The sequence below is a fragment of the Clinocottus analis genome, unplaced genomic scaffold (assembly GCF_023055335.1).
Source record: "Clinocottus analis isolate CAN_PGR_092001 unplaced genomic scaffold, fCliAna1.0.p SCAF_3, whole genome shotgun sequence".
Taxonomy (NCBI): domain Eukaryota; kingdom Metazoa; phylum Chordata; class Actinopteri; order Perciformes; family Cottidae; genus Clinocottus; species Clinocottus analis.
This window is the reverse complement of record NW_027176042.1, coordinates 5,763,446-5,787,418: the sequence shown is the minus strand read 5'-3', so window position 1 is coordinate 5,787,418 and position 23,973 is coordinate 5,763,446. Positions and strand designations below refer to the sequence as shown.

The 23,973-nt window shown below is 43.3% G+C and overlaps 1 protein-coding gene across 1 annotated transcript in view; it reads left to right on the top strand.

Moving 5' to 3' along the window:
* Positions 1-23,973, top strand: part of fbln2 (fibulin 2) — a 51,759-nt gene that overhangs the window by 14,831 nt on the left and 12,955 nt on the right. Inside the window, exons 3-9 of the mRNA XM_068595141.1 lie at positions 7,654-7,777; positions 8,358-8,484; positions 9,423-9,615; positions 13,673-13,882; positions 15,399-15,506; positions 17,111-17,212; positions 22,890-23,024. Coding sequence (XP_068451242.1) covers positions 7,654-7,777; positions 8,358-8,484; positions 9,423-9,615; positions 13,673-13,882; positions 15,399-15,506; positions 17,111-17,212; positions 22,890-23,024 — 999 coding nt within the window. The remainder of the gene's footprint in view (positions 1-7,653; positions 7,778-8,357; positions 8,485-9,422; positions 9,616-13,672; positions 13,883-15,398; positions 15,507-17,110; positions 17,213-22,889; positions 23,025-23,973) is intronic.

The window sequence follows — 23,973 nt, the reverse complement described above, 5'->3', positions numbered from 1 at the left end:
TCTCGGCCAGTGACAGGGCCATTTCGCTCCCGGGGCTCGTCGGCGGGAGGCGAACCGGCTGCGTAAAGCGGGTGACGATGTCGAGCGGGGTCCATCATCTGTCACCGGGAGCGTTCGCCTTATCTCTGAACGCGGAAGAAATGGCTGGTTCGCGAGTGCCGGCCGCCTATTTTATGCTACGACCTCGGTCACGACGCCAGCCGTGAAGTGGAAAATCAAGCAGCTATGATAATGCAAAAACTGCATTTGGTTTTATTTTGTTTGTTGGGCAGCTCTTGGATCTGTTGTCGAGTATCTTCTTGAGGAGGAGTGGAGCTATTCAGGGGAACGTAAAAAAAATTCAAAGCAGCCAGCTCTGTTGTGATGCCATAGTTTTGTGATGAGGAGCATTAGGAGCAAAGATATGTGAATTCACCATGACCTGTTAATGATGGATTAAGTGTTGGTGGCATGTAATCTGGTGGCACAGAAGGCCAAAGGAAAGTAAATCAATTATTATTGATAGTCAAACATATGTTTGAGAGCAAAGCTGTTGACACTAATAAAATAAGATTTTTATTGCAAGTCAGATTCATTTGTTTTTTTAAAATGTATTCTTCTAAAAATAAAAGCTTTTGTTTGCTGTTTTTTTTTTATTATTGCAGTGTCGATTATAATAAGGCTGCAGAAATCTCAGGCTCACATTTAACAGCATTTCTACCTGATCGTTTATGGTTTCCTTGTAAACTTTACAGTAGTAGAACTTTGGGTAGTTGCCTTTATTGCATTGCGTAATTTGCAATGCCCGATGCTAATTTGTACCTATTACCTGTTTGAGAATATGATATTTGGATTAGAGTCTTGCTAAAATATATGGCCGATGACAGCTGACATGTTTAGTCTTTTTACCTATTGGAAAACATACAATTGGGTTTATTTCAACATTGAGACCAAACCTCTCCACTGTGAGGCTGCTCTCACTGGCAGACGTGAGGGGTTAATTTGAAAGAGTCTCACTTTTTTGCTGCCTGGAGGGCAGCTCTTTCCAATTCTTCTGTCAAGGCCATGCCTGGTCCACAGCTCAGATCGAATCCAGACTTCTGCTGCTGGATTCCTACCAGGATGATCCAGCTTGATGTTGGCAGCATTGAGCATAACGAACTGGCGGAGCGAGGATGTCCCAGAATATCAAGGAAACTACAAATTTGCTCTCTTTGGTGCAAATAAATTAAGAGTTTAGGAGCCAATCCAAAATGCTTATGAACAACATTAGCTGAAGATAAATCAGGTGCAGACCTTATAAACCGCATTAACGAATTTCAATAAAGTTTGGTCGACAAATCTTTCACTTTGACTTGGTTTTTGCCACCCTGCTGTCTGAAATTTGGAAAGATACAGCGGCCAACCTTTCCCACAAGGCAGCTGGAGCCTGGCCCAGTGCTCTGCTGCTGTTGACGGCTGTCTACGGCGGATAGATTGCCTGGCATGAACAGGGGCTGATTGGTAGTGGGAGGCCGGATGGACATGCTGGGCCATCGCTGGGCAATCGCGGGGGATTAGCATTTCTAGGCAAATAGCAAGACTTGTCGAGAGCAACAGGTAGCTCTGTTGTTTCAGGGAAAATCGCAAAGGGTGAGTGGAGCACTCTGTAGTTCTGGCTTTGCCCTTGATGAACGTAGAGCGTGAGACAAAGAGAAGCCAGCGCTGTACTGTACTCTACAGGCCTTTCATTTTTTTAGTGGAATACAAAATTCCAGGGAACGGCCGTGGGCTCAGGGTAAGGACAGTGCTTTCAAGTGCACAGTCCATTATGTTGCCATCTGCTTTACAGATGAAACCCCTGGGGCCTGAGTGAGGAATAAAGGCAGAGACGATGTCACTCGCATACCGCCGCGCTCGCGTGAAAACCTTGTATGGATTCGGATGGACTGACCTGGAAAAAGTGTGGCTAAAAACAAGGCTGTCGTTCATTAGGTTACATTGTAGAGACTGGAATTGACAAAACAATGCACTGGATATTTGGACATTAGGTAGACTTCATTTGAAAATAAACCTGTCTGGCCGGCCTGACTTAAAAAGTCTGCCAAATTAAAATAGTGGCAATGGGTGTGATCTCTGGCTGGACCTGTTTTCTACGCACAGGCAACCTCAAATTAAAAGTTATACAGGGAAATACATGTTGTGTGTGAACATACAGCTGCATGTATTTAGTCATGTGGCGTTTGGGATGAAGATGAAAACATTGAAATTGTCTTCATGCTCTGTTGTCCATGCCCAACTGTTAGCATCTCAGACTAAAGCAAAGCATTGGCTATCATGCCATCCCCCTCTTATTTGCGATGCATGACATGAATGGACTCAAGTGAAGCTACAAACAGAGAGACAGACAGAAAATGATTAAAGCCTTGAAAGAGATTTCAAACACTTCTATTCTTCAAGTACTTCTCTATAATATGACATGACTAAATAAGCAACATTCCAAAGGAAAAATTAATATCTTAACAGCTCAAGAATGGGAGAACTTTGATTCAGATGTTGCTAAATCTGATTCATCCATGAATATGTTCGTTTCCTTTTTTCTAACTGAGCCCTGCCCACCTCCAACCAGTTATTGGCCAATATTTAAATGACTGACCAGTAGGGGGCGACTCCTGCGGTTGTTTAGAAGTCTGTGAGAAAATGACTCTACTTCTCTTGATTTATTCCCTCAGTAAACATTACAAACATGAGTTTATGGTCTCAATCTTTAGTTTCAAGTCTTCTTCAATGCAGCATGATGTTCATTTAGTAAATTTTGTTCCATTTGGAGCCAATGAACGGAAAAAATGCTAGTTTCTTACAATTTGACGAGTCTTTTATCGCAGAGCTTTGACAGAGCAAAGATTGAAACAGAACATAATTTTTAACTCTGCTGTAATGAACTGAAATGGCATTTGGTTGTGACGATGATTGTTTAACACTGCATGTCGAGCTGAACAACTGAAGAGGAGCTTCAGAACTCATCCCACCGTGATAATACCGGGCGGAAAAAGGTCAACTACTTTGCTCTTCATCCAGTACTAGAAGTTGGAGACATGAGTTCTGATATTCCACTGATTTTTGAGGGTTCCTGCCAAGCGGCTGCGTTGTAAGCAGAGTTTAATTTTGGCAGCCAGCATCCTTGCATTGTTCTAAACCATTACTCTCCCCTGCCTGTTTGTATTGTTACGGTTTTCCCTGAATGCCTTAAATGCCTCGTTAGTCCATTCATACAGGCTGCACAAATACACACATGGAAACAGGGAGCACCCAGAGGCGAGAGAGATAAAATCATGTTCTACATCTGGGAAAAGCTGAACAGGAATGAAGGATTGTGTGACGGAGACGCCTTTTTTTTTTGTCTTGGTCCGGCTGGTATGTTAGCCAGGGTTGTAACAACATGCACTCCAACCTCATCCAGCAACTGTTACGTTTCTCTATGTTGTTCCCACAAATCGTTGTGTTTCTTTGGACTGTGCCCTACAATCAAACAATTGATATAGATTTAGCTTTAAATCTTCACCAATCCATATTTTTTACATTAGTCTGGTTTTACATACCTGATATCTAGCCGTAGCAGGCGGTTATCAGTGAAAAAGCTCTAAAGCTGTAGGAGTTATATGCACAGCTCTGATGCTGTACACATAACTCCTTTTCTCAGGACTTTATGAAAACAAAAAAAGAGGGAATATTACCCAGTTGGAGAGAAACATTACTCTAAATAAATTATGCTGATATAACTCCTAGGCGGCATGATGCTGAAATAAAACTGTTAACTGTGTTAACTGTTTGCTAACGCATTCACTTTATCAACTTTAATGTTGTGTCTTCAGCTTGTTCTGCTTCCCACCACAGAACTCATCTAAAAACCCTCTTTTTTTCATAAAGTTAATTCATTTAGCCATGAAATAGCCCTATGAAGGCTAAATAACAACTATTTTACAATCAAACGACACATTTATTAACCAGTGCACTCACATAAGAACGTAGCAATATTTGTGCCGCATACAAACAGCTGTTTGTAGCCTGTAGACACAGCTGTTTGTGGCTTGCATCACTCCTACCTGGCCCAATTATACACAAACCTGTTGCTATAAACAGTTAATTTTACATTACATTATTAAAATAAGAAATATTGATTTGGACAGCTTTAAAACCTATCCAACCACATATTTAATATTAGGCAAACACATAGTATATATATATATATATATATATATATACACACACACTGTATTTAAGTGAAGAATGCACATAAGAATTACAATAAATGCTTTGGGATAATTCAATACATACTGTTAATTCATTTTGCAAAGGGCACACAATGTCAATGCAGTTTTCACAGACTGTCATTTCATTCAGAGAGGAACCTCCATTATATCAGCAATGGGCAGCTCTAATTGTCTCATATGTCTATATCAGCGTGAAGAATCATCAATTACCAAGTCATCAGTTCATAAGCATCCTTATTATTAGACATTAGTGGCTGCTAACGTCTCGCTGTGTCGGGTGCTGCAGTCTGTCGCTGTTGTGTGTTCTCAGGCGGCGCAGACGTGTCTGACATGCGTCTCAGCGTGGCGTTAGACAGGTCCGTGTTTGTCCAGACAGAGTAATGACGAAGCGAGCAGTGTGAGGCCGGGCTAATCAGTCCACACAACCCCATGGGAGCTCCTTAAGTGGACGGATGTCTCCCAGTGATGGTCCGTCTGCTACATAACAGGGGCCAGGCGGCACAGCCACCATGTCAATTCTTTTAAACAACAGCTACAAAAAAAAGTATACTATGCTATAAATACAGGTGCCGGTTTCCATTGTTTCTCAGGTAATTAGTTGGCTGCCACTGGGTGTTAAGCCGACCCCTTACGGCTGAACCTCATGTTCGGCCCTTTGGGCGAGCTCTCCCGGAATTTTTGCTTCGCATAACGATGGGGTATCACACGGTTTCCAGCTTTCCCTTTTAGTGTGAAATAATGAACTTGCGCTGGTTGTTACTTCAAAACGCAGTTTCCTTTTTTTCTTCTCTGGAGGGAAAAAAGAGAAGAAGGACCGGGATGATTCGTTTACTCCTTGACAAGACGCAGAAGATCTATGAAGAGCAAACCGGTAGCTGTGTGAGCAATCGTTCCCTGTCGTCTTCATTCATCTGTCCTCAGAGCGGGCCGTCAAAATGAAAGGACACATACCTTGATGTGTTTCTCAGCAAAGAGAGACGGAGCCCACAGATTGCAGGGAGACTCATCAGCCTCACTCATTACTGTGTCTGACAGAAAAGTCACACTTTTACAAAGTGAAACACCAATGTTTTTGGTAGTTAAAATAAGATGCTGCCTTTGCTTTCTGGTCTCATGTAGACTTGAATTTATTTCCCAACGACAGTGCTTTTGAATTATGCATGGACAAGACAGCCTTTGCTTTAAACGATTGTTTGCTGAGCTCTAAAAAGGAGCCGGGACTGAGATAAAACCCAATGTAGTGAAATGAAAGAACTTTCAAAGTGAAGCTCAAAGCCGAGCTATTTAAGGCATTCCCAGCTCTAAGGTACTTTTTAACATTTGTATTTTGTATCTAAATGTACAGTGCAGCACGGGATTAGCAAAGTTGAGAAGTATTATACTTGAAGGTGAATACAATGGATATTACACACAGGAAAGGGCTTAATCTGATCATAGTGCTTTATTCGGCCCCCTGCGGGCCAATCCTCTGATGTAGCTGTTTTTAATTACTAGAAATAAGCTTCATGCTTAACAGGAATTCTCACAATGAAGTGCGATGAACTCGGCTATGTGTGTGTCTGTGTAGACATAAATCAGGTTCGTGTCTTTAAAGTTACAAAAGTTCATTTCATGGCAGTGTGCATCAGAAGACTGTAAACTGTTCTGTACAGTAACAAAGCCATCGGCGGTTTATTTAAATGAAAAACAAAAGCTCTTTGTTGGTGTATCTTTTTTCTTTGAAAGGGCACGGATAGAAGTTGTGCGTGAAGGTGCGTGCCGGTGTGTGCGGGTGCGTGCGGTCGAGTGCTCGTGTTATTGTGTGGATAGAAGCAGCGGAGGGAAGGATAAGGTCGCTGTCAGCGGCCCGTTGACGCAGGCATGGTTTGTTGCAAATACAGCTAATTAGGAGCAAGACATTTAAGGGCTTATTTTTGGGGGAGGGGGAGGGGTTAAGCGTCAACAGAAATGTGTGGTTCAGAAATATGAAATGCATTCATTTAATTGAGGGGATTTAATGGATTGCTAGTTGAACATATGTGTTATGCTCGTTTCGCTCAGTTGACGACATTGAAACGACGCCATTTCTCCGGATTAAGTAGGTGGCAAAGTGGAGATGGTTTTGAAGTGCCGTTTCTGGCATTTTATTTGGGGTTTTTATTTACTAAATGACATAAATGGCCAGTTAACAACGACAACTCATTGAATTTACAGAGCAATTCATAATGCTTTGCAACGTAAGCCTTACAAAGCCAAGACACTGCAGAAAGAAACAAGACTTCATTATTTCATACACAATTTTAAGCTGTGTTTGCTTCCATGACATGTCTTCTTTCAGACTTCACTTTTCATCAAGCATCACCAGCAGCTCAAAGTAAAAAAAAAATGAAAAAAGTTCTCAGTGAGTCACACACCCTATATATCTAATAAATGGACTGGCACCAAACAACAGTCACTCCTGGCTCAGGATGAACTGTAACAACTGTAGTAATCCATATATAATAGTAATAGTAATTATAATTTGACAAATTCTGCGTCACTTTTGGTTGAGTGCTAATCTTTGCATTCAAAACTAAAATGGCGATCATGGCAAGTATTAAACTGGCTTAACCACAGACAGTTTATAAGAAGTGTGCGTAGTCATCGTGACATCACTCGTTGGTTTGTGGACTTCCAGTTGAAAGCCTTGTTTGGCGACTTCATTGTCGCCATCTTGATTACGGCCATCGCCATGTTGTCAGAGAGAATGTAAGTTTGCAGACACTTTACTCGGCAGAAACCGAGGTTGACGCCTGGGCCTATATAATTCACATGTTAAATTGATTAACGTGAGCATGTTAGCCAATGTTAGCATGAAGCAGTATGACCTCACAGAGCTGCGCTTGACTTTATCTTCTAACGCGGTCCTCTTTTTTTATACTCATGATCAAACGCAAAGAGTTGGGTGTGCATAAGCAGTCCCTGCTTTGAAATGCTTGCGGTGCCTCTCACCAGACGTTGTCTCTGCCGAAAACAAACTGGACTTTCCCTCCTTGCTACTTGTGGCAGCCTCTAAATGCTGACTCTAAACCAATCTGTCTCACTGCTTGTTCACAACCTGACGTGTGGACTGCCCTTCTACTTATGAAAACTATTTATTGAACAAACTGTAACTTTCTTCAGACCAGAGCGAGGTTTCCAATCATAAAATAGGGCTACTGTGTTCTGCTAACAGGACTGCTCCTCTTTATCCAACTGTAGAAAGCTTAATGGCGCCTCTGAGGCCCGTGCAGTCTACCATATGTTTCTGTGCGACTGCTCGCCATATTCACTTTCGTCCTCGGGGCTCCTGTCCGTTCCATTCAGTCTCGCTGTGTAGACACCGGGGGGATTTACTGCTCAACTGCTTTTTATTCCATCAGTCTTCTGTGTGCGCTGCTGATATAGTATGCATATCCGTTTGCAGGTCCAGGGGCCTCTGCTGAAGAACTGCTGCAGAGCTGCTGCGCTGCTGGCCAGAAGTGGGCCACAGACAACCTCCACTGCAACAACATGCGACTGATGAACAATGACAGGCACTCCACATGCAGGTAAGTTACTGTGTTAGCTTCACGTTTTTTTGAAGCTGCATCTGTAATTTCATTTGTTGGATGAGCCATCAGTGAATGGATCCCATCCACAAGTCCAGCTTCTTTATTTACAGCTTTAAAAGTTAAACTTTTTTCAAAAGGGATTCCACACCAATACATATTTCATACACAGCACATTATAATAGTTGTAGTCTTTTCCAGGTGCGTTTTTTCCGGTATTTCTTATGTTTTCAGGTGGTTCATTCCATTCTAATAAGTGCAAATATCTTCAAATTTGGCACCACCCAGCTGCATTCAAGAATGAACTGATTTGAATGTGATGGTCAAAGATCAAAAGGTCACTGTGACCTCACAAAACATATTTTTGGCCATAGCTCAAGAATGTAAATGCTAATTGTGACAATGGGATGCAATGATGAATCAATGACATCAAGGACAGACATGGATGTTAAATGTAACTTGGCTGGCAGCAGTGCCGCCAAATCACCCTGTTGTGTGTATAATTTTGTCTCAACACCACTCATGGAGTATAGTTTATGACTAGGTCTCTGTGTGTGTGTGTGTGTGTGTGTGTGTCAAGTGTTGCGTGGAAGCAGTGCTGCCTCAGCTCTGTGAAGGAGAGCCAGTGTGAATTGGGTATGACTTCAGCCAGAGGAGGGGACACCTGTGAAGTGGAGGAGGACCAGTGCATCAATGACTCCTACCAGGTACATTACCGTCACACCACAATACCCTCTCAACGGATAATGACAAGAGAGGAAACATGAGGAAGATTGTTGAGGCGTGACTGATTTATGATTTCTAGATGCTCAGGTTTTCCATCAAATAAACGATGAATTGATTAGAAGATAAATATTTGCTATTTTGGAAGTCATGTATGGTATGACTGAATATTTCAAACAGCTCAGGACGACACAACTGGACCATGCAAACAGTTATAGGTATATAGTAGTCGCCGATCGATTACCGAATTCCTTGCAACAGCCACAATGAATCGGTTAACACTAAGTTTAAACTTCTTTCAACATCCCCGAGAATGCACAATTTTTTTTTGTTGCCTGATTGAGATTTCCATTACAGAGTGTGTCAGCAGACAGGCCTTTGTAAAAAGGTCAGACAGTTTATTTGTCTTTATTGGCTAACAGGTTGGATATATTGATAAAGAACTGCCAAAACCTCCTGTTCCTCGATGCGTCCTTCAGCCAGCCCTGTAAATACTTCCATATGAAAAATGGGAGTTGTGCCTTTGCTCTGAGTCAGCTCCAACAGCATTCCCCGTGCCTTCGAGAGGAAACCCAGCGCTTTGGCTCTCGAGCCAGCTGTTCTTATGTCGAGACAGCCGAGCCAAACCGCTGTGCCAGGTCATTGTTTTTGAGGAAAGTATAATAAAAAAGGTGAAAGTCTGGTTTTCTTTGCATGACACATGGTTTAGCTTGAGGCAACGGCTGAAGCCCTTTCGCAGTGCGTCCACAGGGATGAACCAGCACGCCGGCCTGTTTGTCCCCTTTTGTCTGCCCTTGCTGCTGGTTACGAAAGCAGGGCTAATGGCGGAGGGCCCATAAAGAGAGCTGCTAATTAGACATGTGAACGGCATCCCGGTGGCGCGACCCCTAATGGACTCTGCTGGCTGTGTCCGGACGGGCAGGTGTGCTGCAGCTGCTGTGCCCTCGGCTTGCGGGTTCGCAGTGAAGGACAGGGTTGCGATGCCCACCAGTACCTGGGCTACCCGTGCGGGCACGTCTTCCTCACCTGCTGCGAGGAGGGGACGGAGGAGGGTCCGAGCCAGATCCCACTGAGGAGGAAGCAGAAGCCCAGGCCGACGTCGAGGCCGAGAAAAGGTACCTGTTACCCGCCGCACCGCAGTGTTTCGCCGATATAGAAAGAACATTTATTGTGCACATCGGTGTGTATGTTACAAACAGCTGCTCGTAGTTAGAGGTGCCCTCGTAGAAGAGGCGAGTGAGGAAGAAACTATTACACCTGCTTTAGAATAGTCACAGTAATTAGATATCAGGTCTGTTACAGGAAATATTTGGAATGCGTTCATCAAATTTATTACAGAATATACTTCCATGATGATAAAATACTTATGAATGAATGAATCTCCACCTCTAGTTCTAAAAAGTGAGGCCAATGCAGAAGTGCCTTAAACGTGCATTATAACTAAAGACCAGCAGGGGACGACTCCTGCTGCAAAAAGAAGCCTGGTTGTATAAAAGTCTATGAGAAGATTACTCGACGTCTCTCTTGATGTGTTTCCTCAGTAAACATTGTAAACATAAGTTTACGTCTCAATCTCTAGTGTCAAGTCTTCTTCAACACAACATGATGATCATTTTGCAAATGATGGTCCATTTAGAGTCAAACAGAGCATAAAGCAGGGGGTGCTTTAAGGCGGGGCTATCTTGTGGTTGTCAGGTTGTTACAACAGGCTTGTTTGGTCCAGGAGTTTTCCTGTAAGGCCCAAACCGTGGACTTTCAGTTCATGCAAGTTAATTGTAAGAAAGCTATAAGTTACTTATTCAATGTCCGGTTGTACTTAGCTCCACCCACTCCTGTGTCACTTCTGCTTGTTCTTGTATTGCTGTCATTGTATTAATCAACATGTTTGCAACAAGTCAAACTGAAACCATACTTCCATGTATTGCGCTGCCATTGCCAATGATTGATTTGGCACAGTCCTGGCTCATCTCAAGCAAGATTATATTATGTATAATTGGCAATGATGCCGTACGTTGATGGATGTCAGTCCAACGCTGACTTTATTGGCTACTGCAAATCAGAGAACAAAAAAGTAAAATCCCCTTAAATTGAAACCATGAAAAGGAAAAGATGTAATAATCTGTTTTCCCCTGTTTGCTTTTCCAAGCTTTTTAACAAAAAAAAATGTTTTACCACTACTGGCAACCTGTTTAATATTGTGCAGCTGTAAATAACTTTTCCATTTCCTTCATGCATGTCACAGTGGGACCATAGCTATTTTGACTACAGCTAATTTAGACTTTGAGACCTTTAGTTTTAGAATGCGACAGAAACCCAAAATCCTGTTCAGAATTAGTGTCTGGATTGGGAAAAACACAGCAGTCTTCAGACTAGACATTCTATTGTACTGCCGTTGGGCTAAACTGCCTGCTTAATTTCCAAGATCCCAAAGGCCATGTTGATTTGGACCTTGATCATGCTTATTTTGTTGATAACTTATTTACGACACAATTCTCACTCCGAACTCATCAAATACCTTCCCCTTAGTCAATGGCTCTGCTCTTTAAACTATGACAATCCCCTCTATTGTAAGTTTTGGACGTGTCCGGAAATGCTCGTCAGTTTCAGCTTGACCAACATAGGTGTACTTTGTTTTTAGGTTTACTTCTGCAACAAAGGTAATTAGTCTACTCATGCATGAAGTAAGTAAGATACCACACAAAAACTATGGTGAACTAAATCATGACTTGGTTTAACATGGTACATAAACAACAGTCTCCTGGTTAAAGTTCTGTGTTTATTTGACCGTTCCAACGTTTGGACTTTTCTCTTTATGTCAATTAATGACGCAGTTGAATTCACATTGGAATTAGCTATGGTGAGTCTCATACAGATGCTAGACGGTGACTCGGTACATCGGTATCAGTCACTGAGCGCTACTGACCGAGTGGTGTTGTATGACAAGTTGGGAGAGAGAACTAGTTGCAGTTATTACTTGACAAAACATACACGCAAAAGCATGTTGCCCAATTCTGCCTCAACAGATCTGCAAAGGGTATTTAGTGTAACTACCTTCTTGAATATGAAGTAGCTGTTGGGTTGAGCCATCGCTATTTCATCCTCATTGAAGTTAGCTTCAGATGTAGACTGTGGGCCAAGTTTGATGTCTCCGAAAAAGCTGGGAGTCGCGTTACCATTCAGAGAAATGGGAAAAGATGTTTCCAAGCTGCGATGAATCAGGACCAGATGGCAGCACATGCTGTTGTCTACCTACTTGAGCCAGCAAAGTTTTCCTCTTTTGCCGGTGCAACTAGCACGTAAACGCTAGTGACATTTACATCAATGAGTTTTCACGCAGAATAAACACGCCTCAGTGCAAACGTATCCCAACACCCATTAGTATTCGGCTCTATCTCCAAAACTGTGGTTGGCTAGGAAGCGCCTCTGCTTCTGTTCAGTGCTCTGGCTTCTGAATATGTGAGCTGTGGGAACTATTGGAAGGAGTTTGCATGTTTTTCATCAATGACTTCCAAGGTGTGATGGGTGAAATGAGACTTTAGAAAGATTACAGGATGACAACCCATCTGTTACTGCCTTTGTCTAGCTGCACTCGTACTGTGCAATTAGATTATCTTAGAAAAGTCCCAGAGCTGAGAGCTTTGTTCAGTTGTTTAGTTTACATATTGGTACCAGACACGCAGCATGCGGTTCATTATTCGTCAGCCTTCATGGCCGTTCTTTTAACAAGAATAGTTGTGTGATGGTGAGGTAAGGTCAGTCTCCTCTCCTCATCGCCTCAGCCTGTGATTTCATTCACGACATCAATGGAATTCCTCGTCATCCCGCCCTTTAATGGGCCCCGCTCTAACCAGCAACTGCAGCTAATTTCCTTCAGCTTTAAAAGGGAAATTTGAATGATGTCATTCTGAAGTGGGAATCAAATAACCCGCTGAAAGCTGTGAGAGGTTTAAGAGCAGCAGAAACTGTTCACGCTCTCAGCCAGTGTGTGTGTGCGTGTGTGTGTGTGTGTGTGTGTGTGTGTGTGTGTGTGTGTGTGTGTGTGTGTGTGTGTATAGCTCACTCACACACACTCTCAGAATGCCTTTACTTTGCGAGTGTTTTAGGGATGAAAATATGGATGAGATGCACTGTAATTATTTCCGTGGGGGATATGTTTTCAGACTTATGACTCACTGCCTTTTAATTAAAACAGGAAATGTTTAATCGCCTTGCTCCTCCGGATTTAAACCCCAGGTAATGACTGTGAGAAATGTTGACTGAAAACCCAAATATGGGTCCATCATTGCTGCAGTATGCGTTTAACCCTCAGCCCCGCTGTATAAGGGTGGCTATGATGAATCTACATTCGTTCACAGCACTATTTGTTCTTGGCGCAGTAGAGTTGAGACACTCAGCTCACCTTTCCACTATAAACTGGTGGTTTAGGCATTAAAGCTGAAAGCATCAGTCAGGAGGAGGTGTTGTTTTGTCTCTTTACGTCAGTTTCACAAAGCTAATGTTACATGTTGCCATCTAAACCAAAGGCTGTGTAGAGGAAGTGGACGGAGTTGTTGTGATGTCACCTATTGGTTTGTGGACTGACATTTTGACGAGTTGAGTTCAGCATTTCGCCTTCGCCATCTTGGGTTTTGACCATCGCCATGCATTTTCTCAAGTGATCATATTTAGACAGTGGAGGAATGACGTAAAGATGCTCAAGCAGCGACCGGTCCAAAACAGTAAAAAGCATACCTTTATTATTTGACTCCAAACTAACCATCATTTACTAAATGAACTTCATGTTGTTTTGAAGAAGACTTGAAACTAGAGATTGAGATAATCAATCATAATAATCATAATGAATCAAGAGAGAAGTAGAGTCAATTTCTCATCCACTTCAATACAATCTAAATTATTTTTTGCAATCAGCGCAGTCGCCCTCTGATGGCCAGTCCAGAGAATGCTAGTTTAAGGCTCTTCTGCATTTGCTTCACTTTTTTAGAACCACACATTGCAGCCCGTCTAAACACACAGTAAACGTTTCCAGTCCTGAACAGGTCTTTTTTTTTTCCAACTGGTGGTTTCTTGTAATGTTAGGAATGTAGGAATTGAAACATTCTAAAGGAGGAGTAGGTGTTCAGTTTCATGAGGTCAAGTGCGGGATAAACTGTTTACTCCTCTTGCTCCTTCTAGTCTTGGACAAAAAGTTACCCAAAGAGGCCTTCTCCATCAGCGTCACGGACGAAGCCGCCAACGCAGTGCAGGAGCAGGAGGACGTAGACGAGTGTCGGCTCCACCCGGGCCAGCTGTGCCAGCACACATGCACCAACAGCCGGGGCTCCTACCGCTGTGGCTGCAACCGGGGCTACGTCCTGCAGCAGGACGGACACTCCTGCGCACCAGGTGCCGTAACTCACCTGGGAAGCTCGACATGTGACGCGAACAGCGAGCAGTGCTCCTCTTTTCACGGTTTTTCTTATTGGGATTCTGCACGAAATGACAGAGTCCAAATGGCTGCATATTTGAAATCTTCCGGTAATGAATCATTTAAGGGTACCCCAGGGATTTAGTGAGGGAAATTCCCTAGAGACAATTATATAAATTGGTTTAAATGGAAGCAGCAGTGATATTCTCAACCAAAAATACTGGATTCTACATTTCCCTTAATGAAACTCTATAGCATTTTCAGTAACTGCTCCTAGTCTGTTAAACGCCCATGTGTTTCAAAACTCCCAGGCAATGTAACCCAGAACCCTGATGACCAGGGTTATTTCATCAGAATGGCCAAATCTCCTCTGGAGTTGCTCAAATAAAAGCCTACAAACGCTTTCGGCCGCCACATTGGTCACGTGACTATAGCTTGAGGTTGCAGGGGTCCCTCAATTGTCCCCTTCAAGTCAGAAGGTGGGGATATAAAGTACCTCACATTTGTGACATTTTGGTGTTTGTGGCATGCATTTGTTTTGTAATATCTTGCGTGCATTAATTCCTCTACATTGTCAATCCACAAAAGGTGGGGAAAAAGTCAATTTATCCCCATTGACGTCTGGAAATATATATTTTTTTATAAATCAACTTCTGAACGAACACTTCAATAGATCTTATTTAAATGATTAGGTCCTAAAATTGATTAGCGGTGAAATTCACTAATAGCTTCATCCAGAGTTATTCTCTTTCCCAAGGACGCCGTGCAGAAGATCCTGGTTAGTTTCATCCTTGGAAATTGAACTAAATGCTTCATCTGCCACTGTGCAACTTTCATAAGAATGAACGGGGCTCCGCCTCCAACACTGTATCCGGTTCTCTTTATTTATTACATATTTCTAGTAAACAGTGTTGGTCTGGTGAAGTTGTGTTTGTACTGTATTATACTGACCTTTTAACATGCTGTTCGTGTTGCCTCCTGTTTGACCTCGAGGTCCTTAAACACGTGTGTGTATCGTAGTAAAACCTGACTGGAAACCACAGACAACGATGAGGGAATGAAGAATAAAAACTGATGTATTTTCCTTCCAATTAAAAGCTTGAAAACAGGAATCTGAACTTTAAAGGTATGTGTATCTACGGTCGTTATTACCGTGCTCACGCCGTGGTTAAACCAACAGCAGATCTCTCCACCATACTTTGATCAAAAGCCGCTTAAACAGGCTCATCAAAATTCCCCAAGACCTCAAATGCAAGATCATTCATTCACAGACTTTTTCCATGCTCTATAAAAAAGTTTAATGGCAAAGATTTATAGCCTGGCCCAAATTATGTCCTGGCATCAGGAAATAGATATCCTGCCTAATTTGACCCTTTTTTAAATTGGTTGTGTGTATCATGAACCTGCAAGTACGCAATTCAATTATTTTAAAAGGCCCGGATTGATTTCCTTTAACCCTTCCGTGTTCTGCCCGGCCTCTGTTTCCATGTGCAGTGAGTCCCGACGAGGACAATGGAGTCCAACCGTACCCTCCAGCTGTGGTCCCAACACAAGCCGCCACACCTGCTGCGGCCACGCCCGCCCGCCTCGACCCATGTGCAGGTAACGGCAACGTCACACATTCAGACATTTCAGCGAAGGCCACTATAAGGCAACGAAGAGAAGACGATTGAGTCCCAGTAGCGAGACGATGGCGTCCTGGATTCTCTGTTGCTATTGCGTGCAGCATTTTATGTTTTCAGGTTAAAAAAAACAACACCTGATGTTCTTGGATGAATCAGCAAATCATCTTCGTTTGCCTTTGATGATATGAATTTGGCTTTAATCGGTGAAACGTTATTTCTGTCTGGAACCTCTCTCTATGCGTCGTTGACTGCAACAGCCTCATCGTGCTCCTCAAATCAATTGATGATGATACAAAAAAAAGATGTGAAATATTTCCTGATTATATCTAACTTAATTTGTTGCCCACCTGCTACAACTTACACACCTTTACTGCAGTATACATGTACTATACTACTTGGCTTTAGTTACCAGTCCAGATGTTATAGTCAACGTAGAAACGTAAAGGCATTATTTATTTATATAAAACTAAAAACTTTGTACACAGCAGTACAAAGTTGGCTGAGTCCTTTAACTCCTCGTAAAGGAGAAGTTCAATCAATATCTGTGGACATGAGCTACTCTCTCCCTGAAACTGATGACCGAAGTCTCACATTTGTAATAATCCCCTATCAATCACTCTTAAAAGACACCTTTATAAGTCAGTATTTGATTATTATACTTCCCAATTTTTATTTTTTGCTTTGATCACTTGGCCTATTTGTGGCAGTTGTTTGAACTTTAAAAGGAAAGTTTATTAAAATGAAAAAAGAAGTCCCATCTTTGCATGTCACAGGACTAAACGGAGCCATGCGGGTGTAGTAGCAGTACAAGCCGACGTGCAGAATCACATGTTCATAAACGGCAGCTGATTTTTATTCGGTCTGGCTTCGGAGAGTGTTTCATATGAGGCGGTGAAGCGCTCAGGCAGTCGCTGGTGTCTCCAGCCTCTAACCTCATGTCCAGAGCCAAGTGAGCAGGACGCATCTGCTCAACGAATCAGCCCTTTTTATTAAATCAACGGGACGGGCTGACGTGTGTCTCAAGTGCTGCCCCTCCCTCCCTTTTCCACCCCGAGGCCAGTAGCTCCCTCATGAACAGAAGTAAAAAACGGGCCCAGTTTCCTCGCTACATGCACCACTTTCATGCATCACTGGTAAAATACTCAGTCACAGTTGATCTGACACGTCCATGCCACTGCTGCTTCGCTCGCCGAATCTTGATCGCGTCGGGAGGAGATCAAATCCTCGAGTGTCTGCTCCGGACACCAGCGAAAAGACCCGCTCCTCCTTCAAAGTGTCTCTGGTTGTTAGTTTCAGAAGATGCCGATCCATGTATCGAGCGGCCTTCTCACTGCTAAGCAAGGAACGTGTCGGGAGAAATCGTTGGGAAACAGTTCCTTGCCACCGCCTTTGAGGACTATCAGGCTGTCAAATAGTGAGAATTGATTCCGTTTGTGAGATTCCTTCAGGGAGAGACGAGGGCGTAAAAATGGGGTCCGTGGGAACCTCGAGGGAGCGAGACATCAGCGCAACAAAAGACGGGAGTGAAACAGCTCGACATGAGTTGAGAGTCATGCAGCTTGCATTTTTTGTGTCTTGCAGAAAACGGGCCCTGCAGACAGAAATGCACGGCAGAGGCAGGCCAGGCCCGCTGCTCCTGCTTCCCAGGGTTCTCGCTGAGGCTGGACGGGCGCACCTGTGAAGGTAAGGGGTTGCCACCGTGTCTCGTCTTGAGGGGTGAAGCAAACAAACCCAACACCTCTCACTGATGTGTCAATAAACGACATGTGTGGCCATGACAGCAGGACAGAATTGAACAGTTTGTCCAGACACATTTTAATAGGACAAAGTCATTGATGGAGGAGGAGAATGAAGGTACTGTGTACTATGATAGTTTGCATGAATACTATTTTTTTAGACCGTGTGCTGCTTAAATACTGGAAGCCTGCTATAGAAACTTAGATTTCCCCGCACTTGAGACAGCGAATGTATACAGTGGAAGTACAGCCTTTGCTGAGTTTATTTAATCTGTCAGGCAGTCAGCAGATGGGGCCGTACCTCTGGATGTATGAGCACCACATGCGAGTTCGCGCTGCCCCCTCCGATTTCACTCCATTCAGCGATCGGAATGAGGGTCGAAAGTGTTCCCACATGGTGAAGATGTGGGTGGGCAACTTTTTGGTTTAGGCTGGAATGGAACAAAGCAAATAGTACCGCGAGGTGTGAGACACAGTAAACCGTGGAAGTAAACTATGTGGTACTTCTTTAAGTGTGGAAACACTGTGAGGCATTAACACCTAGGATATTTGCGGTAGAGTAATCGTACATCTGTTTAGCGAATGCAAGCACTTCAATCAGAAATGCGGACGAGATTAATCCAATATCAAGAGTGAGTGATATTTGAATTCACATTTAAAGGGTGCATGTTTTCTCTCTGTCTCTATGGTGTTTCCAGCTGCAGTTGCTCCCACAGAGGTCCTTGCTGTGTGTCAACCTCAATGGGATGTGCGAGTCACGTTGCGAAGGGATGTTCTTAAATTTCCCTGGCAAACACACCGACAAACCAAATTCAGAATATCACCGTGGTTTCCAGCTGCAACACATGTGGTTGCCACCTTCTCGCCTTCTATCAAATTCACTTCTAAACGGTTGCAGCAGTCAATATAAGCATGTTAACTATGGATAAGCCCATGTGCCAACCTCTGATTCTGAAAAGTGAAGCCAATGTTGAAGTACCTGAAACCTGCATTCCCTCTACTGTCCATCAGAGGGCGACTCCTCTGAAAACGACTACTACTTCTACGTCTCACTTGATTCATTCCTTCAGAAACATCGTAAACGTGAGTTTATGGTCTCGATCTTTAGTTTCAAGTCTTCTTCGATACAGCATGATGTTCATTTTAAAAATGATGTTCCATGTAGAGTCAAATAAACCATGAAGCAGGGTTTGCTTTAGGGTGGGGCTACCAGGTAATTGACAGGTCACCAGAGGTTTCTACAACAGGGTCACTTCTCAGCAGTTCATATATGGTTAATTTCCTCTACTGGCAGCTTAAAACTAAGAAGGCATAATCTAAAATGGCCCTTAGATTTGGTACGACCTAAGGCTTAACCGTAGTCTACAAACCAATGAGGGGTTTTCACAACGACTTTGTCCACTTCTTATGTACAGTCCATGGATAAGACTGCACTCCTCATCAAGGCCTGCATGTGCTCGCCTCTCCTTTGTTACATGACTATCAATCCTCTTTAGATTTACATGGTTGGGATTGCTGGAGGGTGATATCACTCCGCTCCACCAAACCTTGTGTAGGATATCAACACTGATCCACCACATAGCTTACTGATTGACGGACCCGCCAAACCCAAACAAAGAGAAGCCCTGTGGTGTGATCTAGTGGGACTGTGTCCTCTTAGCAGTCGCTAAATGAAAAATCATTCACATTGATAACATCTCCCTGATCTTATCACCTTGGAGATGTTTCAACAATGTGTCCCTTTAAAAGTTGTGTTAGTATCAAGCTAAGTGCTCTATGTAGAAGCACGGAAACTATTTCCAGCAACACGACTACATGATTGTGTTTTCATAACCTCAAAATATTTTGGGATAGTTTGGTGGCCACAAGCAACACATTAGAACAGGTATATTTTTTAGCACAGCATCACTGAGTTGATTATGTTGACAAGTTTTTATCCATCACAAGGGTGTTGCTTAAGCCTGAAAAGGTTTTGCTCAAATGTAGGCTTAATATTGTTTAAAAACTGACTAAACCAGTACCCTTAAAGTAATAACGATATATAAAGTAAAGTATAAAATACTTCACTTTATACCTTTTCTTGTAACTTTTTGGTGGCATCTTGGCACGCTTAACTGCCGCCAACTTCACAGAACTCACCTTCACCGAACCACAAACAATACAGCCGCTGTGGTAGCGGTCTAATTGTACGTAATTATAACGATGCACCAATTTGACTTTTTCACTCTTTCAGCTTGGAAACATAAATGTAACCAAAAAATATATACATTTACAGAATAGTTTTTTTATTAATGAACACCTCATTTCCCTAGTGTCATAGATACCCGATCCAGCTATTTGAGTCAGTATTGGACCAATATCAGTATCGATACAGCTCTCATTTATTCAAAGGGCGCTTATATTGATAAGCTGGACCAAAAGCATACAAATAGTTTTGGGTGCAAAACGAATCGCAGGTATAGTGTGACTAAAAAAGTTTGACCCTACTTGGCACTGGATTATTTCGGTCAATACCGTAAAGGTATCATGTACTGACACCCGGCCCTCCTCACACATACGTCTGTGTTTATCTTCTCTCTTTGTGTGAGAATTGGGGAAAAGCAATGCTCACAGCTCGTGCTCCTCACACTCCCACCAGTCTGCATTTGTGTAACCCTAACCCTCCTGTCTCAAACCAAGTCCGCAAACAAGCCAAGGCTGACTTCATCCACCTCAGTTTGAACTCCTAAAAAACAAGTATGTAAGAACAACAGGGTGTGTGTTTGCCTCTGTGCCTCCTAATAGTCTTGCCTCACCGACATCTCCCTGTGCACAGCCTCCTCCGGTCTCGCCCTTGATGGAATCCTTCTAAAACTGCCATCCCCACGCTCCGTTCAACTTAGCATTTGCGTTTCTCTGAAGAAAATAGTCTTTCTCTCCACCTTGTATTGGATCACTATACTCCTCGCGTAACGTGACTGTCCTTTGGGACCCGCTAGGGAAGGTAGGGACCATGAGGCAATAGGCACTTTTTTCCTCTTATTTCCTCCTCTTTTTAAATGACGCACTGGAAATAAAAGCTGGCCACAGGAGTGGAAGGAGACTGCGACTTTCCGCACCACTGGCAATAAGCAAACATTCAAAACGGTCTCGTCCAATCCCGAGGCGAGCGAGGCCCGGAGGACCAGGCGCTTAGTGTGATTCGCCCCCGAAATACCCTCCCGACCAACGGGGGACAACAGATGTCTGCCGGTTGGGAACATTCGCGAAGGCAGGGCCCCGAAAATAAAGAGCGTGTTGCCACAGCGCTGCCTGGAAAGCAAGAGTCCTGTTGAGTCCACAGAGAGTTCACAATGTCAAAAGAGGAAGTGGTTCATTTCATGAAGATGAAACCGTTTGCTGCAGCTCATGCAAGCTTCATGTAATCCAGTAAACCATGTTCTGTGGTGTAAGAGATGATGCTTGTGTAGTTTTTCTCAGGGTGAATAACCTTAAGAGAAAAGAGTTGCTGCTGGAACCCACAGATCAGTGTTTTTCCTCCTCCTGCACCTCCGTGGGAAAGGTGTTGCCAGGCGCACGTGATGATTCGCGTCCCCCGTGTGAAGAGCTTTGAAAGTCGACAAAGGCGTTCGGCGAGGGTCTGCCAACATATCACAGGAAACATGGGAGCAAACGTCCCCTCTCTTGTTCCTGCCTTTTGTCTTGGTGCCCCGGCTTTCGTCGTGCAGATTTGTACCGATTTTCGCCACGTTCCCTGCGGAATGCAACATTTCCAGGGTTTGATTTTCACATTTGGATGACTGCCACACTCACCCGCAGCAAGCATAAACACACACACACACACAATGAATCCCAGCCCAATGCTATCAGTGCACCCAGCTAATCGGCCGTGTACTGCGAAGGGAAGGTGGCGGTTTGTGAGCCGAAGCCGTGAGACACGCCTCCGCCTCGACTCGAGCCCGCCAATGTCATAAATCAACAGCGCCTGTTTGTTGGCTGCTTTACTGTTTGACTGATAAAGATCCACAAGTTTCACCATTGTGTGTTTTATTTCACACAAACAAGCAAAATGTGACACTTTGACTTGGGATTTACAAAGCAGTCGCTGTCCAAAGTTGATACAACGGGACGCCAAATAGCACTCCAGGACTGATTCTGTGAGCGTTGTGTGTATCAATTGGACTGAGAACAAATATTGGCTCGGAAATTGTCTTTTTTTTTTTGCCAACGCATACACGTCAGCTTTTTGAAAACATGTCCAGTGCTCTGCTGTGTGTATTAACTTTTTGTTCACCTCCTGTCTGTGGATACACTTCCAAGAAGCCAATTGTGTCTTTGCCCATGTGCCAGTCAAATCATTTCATTTTAAACACATCTGCGCAAAGTGGTAATTGTTATTGCAATTATCATTGAGCCATACTATACAATCAGGTCTTGACATTGACTTTGCTGACATGAATTAGGCAGTGGACGGTCATGCAGTGACACTTACCAGCCACTTTGGAGGGTGGAACATTCTGCATTTATACAAATGTAAAAAGTAGTGTTGTCTTCTCAAAAGGCGTCAGAAATAATTCACCCATTAAAGCGTGACATTCCCGGTCCTACCTCTCCCATGGGCACCTGCACACACTGTTTACTCGTTCTCTTGGTCTATTGTCTTTTGAGCCAGTGAGAGACAATTTTGAAGAAAAAACAACAGGAGTTACAATGTGGCAATACTTAATAATGTAAACGGAGGAGATACAACCTGGTTCAAATGACCTACTTCCACAACAACGCACTGGTGGCTACGAGTAACTTTTTTTTAAAAAACACTCGCCTTGTTGGCATGTCTAGCCCTGTACACGACCCACAAAAAATATATATGTTTTTATCTAAAGCTCATATTAGCTTTCTGGTTCATAGCTTGCTGAATGAGCTACCAAACATTGAATTGCTAATGATCGTTGGCAGACAAGGTCAACAGCATATTAGCAAGGCGGCTGTTACAATTCTACTGCTTAAAAATCATAAATGTATCATATTTATCACATGTGTGTATAATGTCAGTTTAGATCTATATTTCACCTTCTGTTATTCTATTCTGGTCTCCAAATATTGCGCTCTTTAGCCACTAAACGCTCCGCTCAGTTCGCCATCTGGTTGCTAACTTTATCTGCCTGTGGTTTGGGAAGGTAGCCGTTGCTACTATGGTTCCATTAGTACTATATACAGCTGCCTGCTCCATCTGGATCAGAGATTGATGAGAGCACTGAAATATTCAAATTGTTCTAACAACAACAAAAAAAGAAACGAGCTGAAAGGAGACACAATGCTGCGTTTATGCTTTCAGCTCGATGTTAAAGCAAGTGTTTCAGTCTGACACTCTCATGGCAGCTTCCCAGCAAGGGATTTCCATGCAGACAAACATGTAGTTTCCTGGTATGCCTTATACTGCTAGATATAAGAATGACTTCCTTTGTTAGTGCATTTCGCTGACGTCCGTCTGCTGCTGACTCGTTGAGCCCCATCATGGTCACAGTCAGGGCCAGCTGGTGCAGGTGTGGGGGGGATTATGTACAGGCCTCTGAGAGTCGTCCTCTCAATCATACCTCCTCGTGTCACACACTGTCACCTCCGATGTCATCACTCTTCTCCCTCAGACGTGGACGAGTGTGCGACCCGCACCCACGGTTGTCGGCACGGCGAGCGCTGCGTGAACACGGTGGGCTCATTTGTATGCGAGCGGCGGGTCACCTGTCCGGCGGGCTACCAGCTGAAGAACGGTGTTTGCGAGGGTGAGTTCATTGTTGCTGATGCATTTAATTCAGCCAATTTACCCAGCAGTCACTTTCAGAGCCACTAAAGTGGTCGGTGGAAACGCTGATGATGTTTAATATGCAGCACAGCGTTGTTTACCTTCCCTTTCAAAAGAGTGCAGAAAAAAGACCGCAGGGACAGTAAAGCAGAAGAACCACAACCCCATCATCAGGCAATATCGGCAATTTGGAACAATTCTGCAAAAACATTTTTGTGACAGCAGGGTGTTTTATAAATGTTTATTTTATAGGAATAGTCCAACATGCACAGTTATAATAAGATTAATACCACATATGAAGCTGGAACCAGCGGCTAACTTAGCTCTGCACTTCCTCAATGCAACAACGTGTAAAGCCCACTATTTAAGAAGTTACATCTCATTGGTTCAAGCCAAAAAGAAAAGAAGGTTTCATTACGGTTACATCTGACCTCTGTTGTTTTATGAGCCCTTTAGTGCTGGACTGTGTCCTGGCTGGAGTCTCTGCCTGTTACCTGGCAACCATTGCAGGGATGATGCCATATCATTAGTGAACTTAAGAGATGCCGCTCGACAGGTTGGCGTTATGAGAGAATTTGGTGAAGTAAATTTTGACAATTAACAAATCAAATGAAACGTCAGAAATGCGAGCCGTGCATGAAAAAGAAGAAAAAAAAGTGCAAGAATCTTCACTCATATTTACATCTGCAATTCAGGAGTAGAAAATATAGGAGATGGGATGCTGGCACTATCAGCAACCTGCGAGTAATCAGTGCTTGAAAGACAATTTAGGTAAACAGGCTGCAGGGTAGCTGTTTTGAGTCTTTGTGCTAAGCTAACTGGCTGTTTTTATTTGCGTCATAATTACAGTAAAGACATGAGAATAGTGTTGATCTGCTAATCCAACGTTTTCCTGCCGTCTCGCTCTTCATTCCAATAAAAATAAGCAT